This window comes from Solea solea, chromosome 9 (genome assembly GCF_958295425.1).
Source record: "Solea solea chromosome 9, fSolSol10.1, whole genome shotgun sequence".
In the NCBI taxonomy this organism is placed as follows: domain Eukaryota; kingdom Metazoa; phylum Chordata; class Actinopteri; order Pleuronectiformes; family Soleidae; genus Solea; species Solea solea.
In genome coordinates, this window is record NC_081142.1 from 17,903,136 (window position 1) to 17,912,602 (window position 9,467).

The 9,467-nt window shown below is 39.2% G+C and overlaps 2 protein-coding genes across 2 annotated transcripts in view; both read right to left on the reverse strand.

Annotated features, from left to right (window-relative positions):
• The window catches only part of ap1m3 (adaptor related protein complex 1 subunit mu 3), a 28,156-nt gene extending 26,902 nt beyond the window's left edge, over nt 1-1,254 (reverse strand). Inside the window, exon 1 of the mRNA XM_058639099.1 lies at nt 1,035-1,254. Within this exon, the coding sequence (XP_058495082.1) occupies nt 1,035-1,076 (42 nt within the window). The 5' untranslated portion in view covers nt 1,077-1,254. The remainder of the gene's footprint in view (nt 1-1,034) is intronic.
• Nucleotides 1,255-1,979: 725 nt separating this feature from the next.
• c9h1orf210 (chromosome 9 C1orf210 homolog) lies at nt 1,980-8,771 on the reverse strand. The gene is made up of 4 exons (XM_058638422.1): nt 8,630-8,771; nt 4,511-5,047; nt 4,216-4,404; nt 1,980-3,733 (listed from the first exon to the last, which is right to left on the reverse strand). The coding sequence occupies exons 2-4, from the start codon at nt 4,563-4,565 to the stop codon at nt 3,534-3,536; spliced, it is 444 nt and encodes a 147-aa protein (XP_058494405.1). The 5' UTR covers nt 4,566-5,047; nt 8,630-8,771; the 3' UTR covers nt 1,980-3,533.
• Between the last annotated feature and the right edge of the window lie 696 nt (nt 8,772-9,467).

A 9,467-nucleotide genomic window follows, 5' to 3' on the forward strand; every position in this document is an offset into this window, starting at 1 on the left:
ATATAAATTATAGGTCGAAGGCATAATCGGCAATAACGACAGGTGTTTAACTATTTTGATAATTACTTAATTGTCGGTTTTTCCAATTGATAACATGCTCCGTTTTCTTTGAGCCTCGGTGAAAGTAAACTGCATCTTGTACATTTGAGAATGTCGTCTTTTGACATTTTCCACCATTTCCTGACATTTCATGTACCAAACAACTAGTTCATTGAGAAAGTGAGTGATGAATTAATCAATTATGAAAAGAATCATTAGTTGCTGCCTTATTGTCCACCAGTCAACCATTTTTACTGTAGCTCTTAACATTTTATAGCCTATTGTTTCCCCTTATAGTGTATTTTCTAATATATAAGTGTGCTTTCTTAATTTCTGCCAATATTCTTGATCATTTGGGTCTGTAAACACTGCACTGTGTTTATGGGGGTATCGTATTGTGGCGCTACAAAGTAGAGTATTCAACTTAGAAATGGGACACATCACAAACAATATAGGTTGCATGGCTGCACAAGAACAAGCCTCTCTATGTGTGTGTGAGTGTGTGTTAGAGGTAAAAATGTGAACTGTGGTTGAGTTAAGGTTGTATTTTCTACAGGTTATGGATTATTCACGCTTTGTTTAAGATGTCCAAATGAATTAAAATGAATGTGTCCTAAGAAGAATTGTGTGTGTGTGTGTGTGTGTGTTTAGGCAACACAGAAACATTGGTGTAACGAGTTTGGCCAGTTGAGCCTCTTAATAGCAGCTGCGTGTGTGTGTGTCTTGCATGAGGGTTAGAAGGACACGTATGTGTACGTACAGTCAGTGAGTCAGTGAGTGAGTGAGTGAGCCTTTGTCAGGAAATACAAGTCAAACATGTCACTTTCCGAGTTACAGTCACCGAAATATAATTCACTATCTATTATCTCTAATATATAAAAGTATACGTCTTTTTTCTTTATACATATGCCGACAAATACTTTACTTGTAGCAGGTGCTTCGCTCATAGTCCTGCTGTCAACTTCCTCACCAACAACAAGTCGCTACAAACTTACCTTTCCCTTCAAGTCGAGGATAAATATCGCCGACGCCGACATCTTGGTGGAGTAAAACCCTCGAGTACAGGAACCGCCCAGGTTAAAAAAGTGGGTCTACAGTAGAATGTTTGTCACTTAAGAGCAGAAATGTTCACTGTTGCTGTTGCTGTTGCTGCTGCTGCTGCCATCATCTTCCTTCCTTCCTCCTCCTCTCCTCCACTCTCTCCCTCAGTCTTCACCCGCTCACACTGCAATTCCCCTGCTTCTCCAGACCCAGTGTCAAGTTGGTTTTAGTGAACAGAAAGTGCTTCCGGTAGAAGGAACAGTGCCGTGCTTATGCAGGGCGTCGCCTCACACATTCAGCAACAGTTAAACGAGAGAATACGTTCCAAATAACCAGATGAAATATGGTTACAAAGTAGGTTTGTTTGATTTATTTTATTCAGAATTTCAGCTACTTGCATATTCATTTATTTCAACATACATTTATGGACAATGTTTCAATGCTTATGAACGCATATGTGAAAGATCTGACTTAATAAATGCATGTAAAAAGCTTAAGTATTAACAAAAAGTATGTAAAACAGGGGTCTCAAACTCTAATGACACTGAGTGTCTGTAGTTAGAGGGGCATTCAGGTGAAAAAAAGTCACCACTTGAGAAAAAGATATCAAAATAACAATATCTATGATGATATTTTCACATCATTTCAAAATAAAAGTGTTTGTTTTGATATGAAATGATAAATAGTTCACATTGTAAACGCATTTATGATGCAAAATGATACAGAAATAACACATTATAACTTGATATTAAGAGACGGGCTGCATGAAATTGATTGGGGCCACAAGTTTGGGACCTCTGATCTAAAAGCTGTTTCAACTGAGAGAAAGATATGAGAAAGAGATATATAAGATATAAGAAAGTTATGACCTGAGGTGTAACATGATTATTTAACAAACGATTAGTGAAAACTATTGGCAGTTTATTTATTGCAAATGTTTAGGACATGAAAGGACATGCTTTTCTTTCATCAATATTGGTGATTGTAGCTACGCCACTACAAATGATTATAGAAATTTAGGATCTTATGTTTCCCTCCCAGTAAGAGTCACATGTCATATTGAGATTGTCACATTATAAGCTTACACAACATGTAAAACTACTACTGAAATGCAACATCTATAGTACATTTTAATAACTTTTTACTTTTATTTTCCACTAAATCATGACATGTAATTACTGCATTTATTTTTGTACTCTTGTTTTTATTTCAAGTACAGGGCTTGTATTTTAGTTATTTAAAATCAATACCAATCATTTGTAAAATAAAAGTCTCAATTGTGTACATTATTTAATAACGTAAACAATTGAGACTCTGGAGCTTTATTTTGAATTCAGAATCGACATTGTTCCGGTTTCTCCCCTGCTCTTCTACGTGAACTTGGTTCTCTGTGTTTCCGGGTATAGTCGCTCCTTGTCCTGACAGTCAGTCTCACACACACACACACACACACAGAGAGAGAGACCTGTCAGGCTGCTCCCTTCATCATCACCACAGCTTCCACGACGCTCCAGGGCTGTGTCAGGCTTCAGCTCTGCTCTTCATCTTCCAGTGTTTGTGAAGTTTAAAAAGTAAGGTGAGTATTGCTGGCTCCACTCTGTGACTGGTGAGAATCAAACAGAGCCAAACAAATGGACTTTGTCCTTTCTTTCATTCATTCATTCATTCGTTCATTCATTCATTCAATTATGGGCCTGATTTCTCCTCCTGGGAAGTCATGAATTTATGCTCATTTCCTCCCTATTGTTACTATCCTTAAAAATAGCAGCATAAATAATTACATCCTCACACATGACAGCTGCCATTTAACCCTGTTTTTTTCTGTTGTCTTACCTACAAAAGGAATGATTTAACCTTGCAGCATTAAAAATGTAAGTTAATGCAAATACATTAAAACTATAACTAGCCTATAAACAGCTAATCAATCAGTTTAAATATATTGTTTAAATATAAGGATTTTAATTATAAGAAATAATTTAAGTTTACTTCAGGCTTTTTAATTGCAGCCCATGTTTTGTATAACTCAATGTACATGTTGCTGTTTTTCACTCAGCACATTTGAAGTCATCCTCAAACATATTTTCCATGTCCCATGTCTACGCCATAATCAAAACAATCAAACATTGAGAAACTGTTAACATATACAGTACGGTGGTGATTGGTTCATGTGAATAGCTACGGAAGAATAATATGTCTGTTTCAAGACACAACTTTATCCCTTTGATTCATACAAAGTCACATATAAATCACTGTTACCGATGTTGATAAATACACCACACATAACTTAAATATTCATTGTCCTGTGTATAAAATGCACATTAGTTGAGACCTACAGTATAAACCACATGTTGAAAATGTGTAGAATAATAATTCACCCTCTGTGGGTGTAAAGATGATTGGAGTGGGAGTGGAATTGATGGTTGGAGGTGTAGAGAGACTATGAGACTATGACACTATGCAATGGAAAATTCAATCTCATCCATCTCCTCTTCGGTGTCCTCCATGATTTCTGCCGCTCTCTCAGCCCGCGCTCTCTCCATGGCTGGGATGTAGTTGTCCTCGATGAAGCCGTCGTCGTCCTCCTCACTCATGGACGAGATAGAGTGAGGGTTCATCCCACGTCCGTTTTGGACGTTAAACTCCACCTCTAGGCCTGGAAGCAGTCATAAAAACAAGACATGGACTGAATTATCACTAAAGAAATTGAGATCTAGGTATAATTTTATGTATCCTATGGAAAAATAGATGCTGTGATCGAGATGCAGGGTAACCTTAGGCCTTCATGTGTACAAAAGTACTCATATATCATCACTGACAAGCATTATAGCCACTGCCCAGAAAATAAAATAAATGGATGCCAAGTGTTTCATTTTAGGGGACAAATGGCAAACAATCAGTTTTGATTGAAGGACATGTCAGTGTGCCTGTTTTTCAAAGATACAGATGAAAAAAGAGCCAATCATAACTGAATTTCCTGCTGGTAAAATGCAGCTAAACTGGATAAGTCAGAAGGACAACATGTGTTTGACACTCATTACTGGTTATCACCAGTGAAACAGCAATGACATTAATGCTACACACATTTATGTAATACGTTTATTTATGGTAAACAAACAAACAAACAAACACACAAACCTGAGGGCTCACACTGGCTCACAGTGTCCGTCTCCCTCAGCCGTGTGTGTCGGTAACTGGCCAGGTAACGGCGGACCACCTGGCATTTAGCCAGAAGGGTGATGAGGATGGAGATGGAGATGGCTGTGACCAGGACGGCCACCAAGAACTCCCAGTTGTGAGAGGCAGTTTTGTCCGTCTGTCCTGTGACTGTAGCAGGAAGAAGGAAAAAGAAGCACTTGGTCAGTCTATCGCAGGTGTGGAAAGCAGATAAACGCTCCCAAACTGACCAAATATTTAATTGAATAAATCTCACCATTTTGTGCTATTGTTGGAGCTGCAGAGAATGTGTCATTTGATGAGATCTCCATCTTGCTTTGCTCTTCCTGGTCTGCCTTTTTTTTGTCGGGATGACTTTTCCCGTGTGGCTCAATTTGCTTCTTATTTGCAAACTGACACAGTTAACTGTTGCTCACTGCCGTGGATCATGTCCCGCGTGCATGTGCTTATACATCAGAGGGAGAACAATCTCTTTCTGCCTCATCCAGGCACTTCTGTGAAGTAAAGCTGGAGAGGAAAGTTTGAAACCCTTCACCAAACGATGCAGCCTGTTTTGTTGTCTTTAGCAGGTAAAAATGAGGTGGAACCGAGGGAAAGGTTGCAGAGCAGGCATTCCCCCAGATGAGGGAGGTAGTTGTGTGTGTGATATTCCTCTTGTCCAGCAGTGGGTTTAACCTTCACAGCTCCACCAGGTGGCAAGGTTGAGTGATAGGTCTCCTTTGGTTCAGCATTTTCACTCCATGTGTGAGTGGAAATATTAAAAACAGACTCCTCTTGCTCCGTGGAACGAGGCCTTTACAAGACAAATGTGGCAAACTGAATGAGAAAAATCATTAGAATCTTTTCATTTCAGCTCTCAACAATCACTGTGGCCCACACACCCCCATGTGCATTGTAGCTTTGAATGCTTTGGTTTCTTGTAAATGCATATTTTATAAGCGAGTCATACAAAGGAATACGAACAATCAAATGACCTAAATATTTCACAGCATATCTGTGAAACATTTGAGAGTCATTCTAATAAAACAAAAAAAAATGGACATGCCGCCTGAAGTCATATTTGAGTGTGATGAGCTGTCAGGAACTCAGAACAGGGCAAGTGTGTAGTAAACAGGAAGTCCCACATACTGTAGGACCTTCCTCTGTATGTCTAGCATAACACTGTGTGTGTAAGAGTCTGATAATGTACTTCACAGCTTCCTACAATACATAAACCACACACTTTATGGTTCTCAGAGGGGAAAACAGAAAAGAAAGTCGACATTATTTGTGCCGTTTGTTTAGAACAATATCATGTGAAAGTTTTTAAGGCCGTAAAAAACATTGACAAAAGCAGTGCAGACTGAACGTGTCCTCACATACTGTTTGTCCATCATTAGGTTTTATCGGCAAAGTTAAAAACATTTTTGAAATTGAACTAATCCATTCTTTTTGGCAAGAGAGAGACATGTTTTTTAATTCGTTCTGCACAGAGATCACGCAAAAACACCTTCATCGCCCCCCGGTGGCTGCAGTATAGGTCATACAGTAAATTCAAAATCATTTTGATTTATATACAATTTTTCAACTGTGGATGCCAGGCCAGATGTTTCCATTCTCTGCAGTAATATAATAATAATATGTTAGCGGTATTTATCGTTTCTTTTAACTCTCCTAAACAAAGCACATATTGTATTTCCTAAAGAAATAGCGTAGTAATTACTAAGATAATGAGCAGATCGTAAAACACACAAAATGATTCTGTCCCCTTCTATAATGTGAATGATCCATCGCTTTACTGTATTATATATTAATGTAACATTTCACAACAACAATAGCTCCTTGATTCAACTGATGCAAATATGAAAGCCGTCACTCGTGCAACTTTACGTTTGAAAGAAAGACGATGTTTCTGTGAAGTTGTTGTCCATGACCTGTGTTAGTAACATATGATGTGTTGTGTTTGAAATGCCTGAATTTTTGACCTGTAATTTTCTTTTCTTTTTTTCAAACCATGACATGTTCCAGGCAAGGATTGTGAAGTAAATAGTAGACATGTGTTGCTCAATTCCTGCCTCCCCCTTTCACTCATCATAACATTGCATGTTGCAAGTTGTTTTGCAACAGCGTTCTGTAGCTCACCTAAGATTTATTTTCTGATCCTTTAAAAAGTTTAAAAATATTGATGTACTATAAAAGATAATATGTGAAAGTCCTTCACAATCATAAAACTAGTATGAAGTAAACCGATCTTAAGTCAGTGTATCAGTGTATTCATCAGGTTAAGAGCTACTTTTTTTTTCAATTTTTTCAATCTTTAATGAAACAGCCACTGTTGTGTTCAGTAGTCCTGAAGCTGTAGACTTTGGGGCAGCAGCCATTAGGCCGCTTCCCCTTCTTCTACGGCTATTCTCTTCAGAGGTGTTAGCTGTAAACACAGCGGCACGGCTGCCTTTATCTCTTCCTGTTCTGTCCTCACACAGGCAACCAAATATACACACCAAGCATAATAAGATGAGAAGAACAGGGAGTGAGACCCCATTGTGTGTGTGTCACTGGTTTGCCTTGTTTGCTACTGTGCAGTCATTTGTATTTTGTACGTGAACACGCATGCAAAAGGGCTATATTTGCATCTCGGTCCACACATGTATGTGTTTGAATATCATTCCCAAAGCAGGAGGCGGTCATTTTTCATAGTCTTCCTTTGTTTCTGTGTCCCACACCGTGAGTTGAGCAACGGTTCATGGCCGGAGTGTCTGACCACTAGATTTTATTAAAAAAAATGGGTTTAGTCCTCACATCTCCCTGAATAGTTAAAGTTCTCAACTGCTAGTTCCACGTCTTCCTCAACACAGCAGTGTTGTACATTTAGTTCCCATTTCGAGGGAAAATTGAGGAAAAAGCACAACAGGGCCCCAGACAATCTTCAAAAATCTTCAAAACGGGAGTTCCTTCTTATGCATGACTGTGTGGCGTTTGCATGTTCCTTCCGTGTGTGTATGGGTTTTCTCCAGGCACTCCAGCTTCTTTACACAGTCCAAAAACATGCAGAGGTAAATTGGACACACTAAATTGCCCATGCGTAGTTGTGAGTGTGAGAGTGGATGGTTGTTGTGATGGACCGGCGACCTGTCCCTGCTTTACCCCGCCTTGTGACCTACAGAATGTCAGCTGGGATTGGCTTCAGCCCCCCGCGACCCTCATGCGGAGGATGAAGCGATAGAGGATGAGTGAGTGAGTGAGATAACTCAGTATCAGCTTATGAAACTGAGAGCTCCAGTCAAATTAAAAAAAAAACTTCAAAGTGCATCTGAACTCTGCTCACCACAACGTGCATTTGGTTTCTATCACAAATTCTACTTGACAGGCAAACATCTCTCTCTGTCTCTCTCGCGCTCGCCTGAAATAATCACAGATAATCATTCTTCACAGATAATAACAGAGGCGTCCTTCAGTTGACCCTCACCCCACTCATCCGCAGAGCAGCATGCGAGCCTCCCTCTATGCCTCTTATCCCACTGCCAAGTTCTGTATTTTTGAAAATGTGTAGAGGAGTCATCTGGTGCCATTGTTTGTCAGGGTCAAGGTTTAAGGTCTGCTGGAGCAAGTTATCGGTGAGAGAGTGCTGGCGTGATGGTAATTTAACTCACAGAGTGTGCCTGTTAATATACAACCCAGTATTTATGTATGCACTATGAATGATGACTTGTGGATTGTACTTTTGTTTTGAAGCAAGGCCATTATGTATAGTTTATGTGGCTTTAAAATGTCACGCTTGGTGTTTGCCATAACGTCAACAGAGTAACCACAGCAATACAGCATGTGAAAAACTAGACCTGCGGAGGGTGAACTGCATATTTTTCTTATTTAAAAATGAGCTTTGGCTCCTTGCGTCATTATTAAATCACTAGTTGAATGTTGAATGCGTTTTTGGAGGAATAAGAAATAAGTCATGTTTTGGGTGAAAATATCAAGTGGCCAGCATCAACATGGGGTATGTAACAAAGAAGGCGCCATAACGACAGGTTTGCCTAAGATATAAATTGATATTTTATATTAGACGTAATAATAAATGTATGTAAATCATGTGAAGACATTTATGTGAAGGTTCAGACAATGGTTTGGCTGCATCGCTGACACTCAATGGCAAAAATAACACTGCAGTGGCTGCAATCTTGGACATTTTATGTTACAATTTCTATTATTTTCAGGATTATATCAATGTCTTATGGAGAGATTTTCCTGGCAAAGTGGTTTAAAGGCACTTTCCAGCCAACGTAAATCCACATTTTACTACATGATTTGATAATAATTACTTTACAGTCCAAGTCAAAGCAGTCACATGACCATTTCGCAGCATTAAACAGAGACTTTAGAAGACCATTTGAAGTCTTACCTGGTCACCTGTGTGCATTTGTCCCTGCTCTCCGTGCTCTCACATGTCGCGTTAGCTGAAGCTTTGCATTTTGTTTTTTCTTTTGTCCTTCTTTGCAAAATGCAGCAATGCTGTGCAAAGGTTGAGCAAGGTGTGCTGTGTAGCTGCTTCCCAGAAGGACGGGTTAATGGGTAACTTTGTTACTAAGGTGTGCTGCCTCCCTCCCTCCCACTCTTCCCACTCTCTGTCCAATGGCACAGCAGACCTGGTGACTGGCAATGTTGTCACAGCAGTGCCAAATCAAGAAGAAGTCAAAGACTTGTGTGTCACACTCTGTGTTGTCTCGGTCAAATGCAAATGCGTTCACAAGCAAAACTATAAACATCCAAAATAAAGGTACTGTTTTTGTATATATAGTTCCAACTAACAGTCAAATAAGCTAGTTTGTTGATATGTCCTTTGTCAGGTGCCACACCTTTGTGAATACTTTGTTAAAGGGATAGAACACACACATTATAGTTATTCAATTAAAGGGTCATCTGTTAAATTGCATCACTGCTGTTGGATAAGTCTATAGAGAAAATCTCCTTTGTTTATTGCTTGCCTGCTGTGTTTGGTCCTTTTGTGTTTGGCAAAGTATTTTGAACACCAATGACAAACTAGCACATTGGAACCTACTGATGGAGGCAGTGAATCAACAACTCTATGGACTTTGGTGCGGGAGAGTGAACGCTTCAACAATGAAACCAACTTTAACTTTTATGTATCTTTAGAAAAATAATGGCATAATAAAGCACATTTTTAAGACATTAGATTAAACAGGCAAACATTTTCTGTGTTCCTTGTATTGTGCCCATGT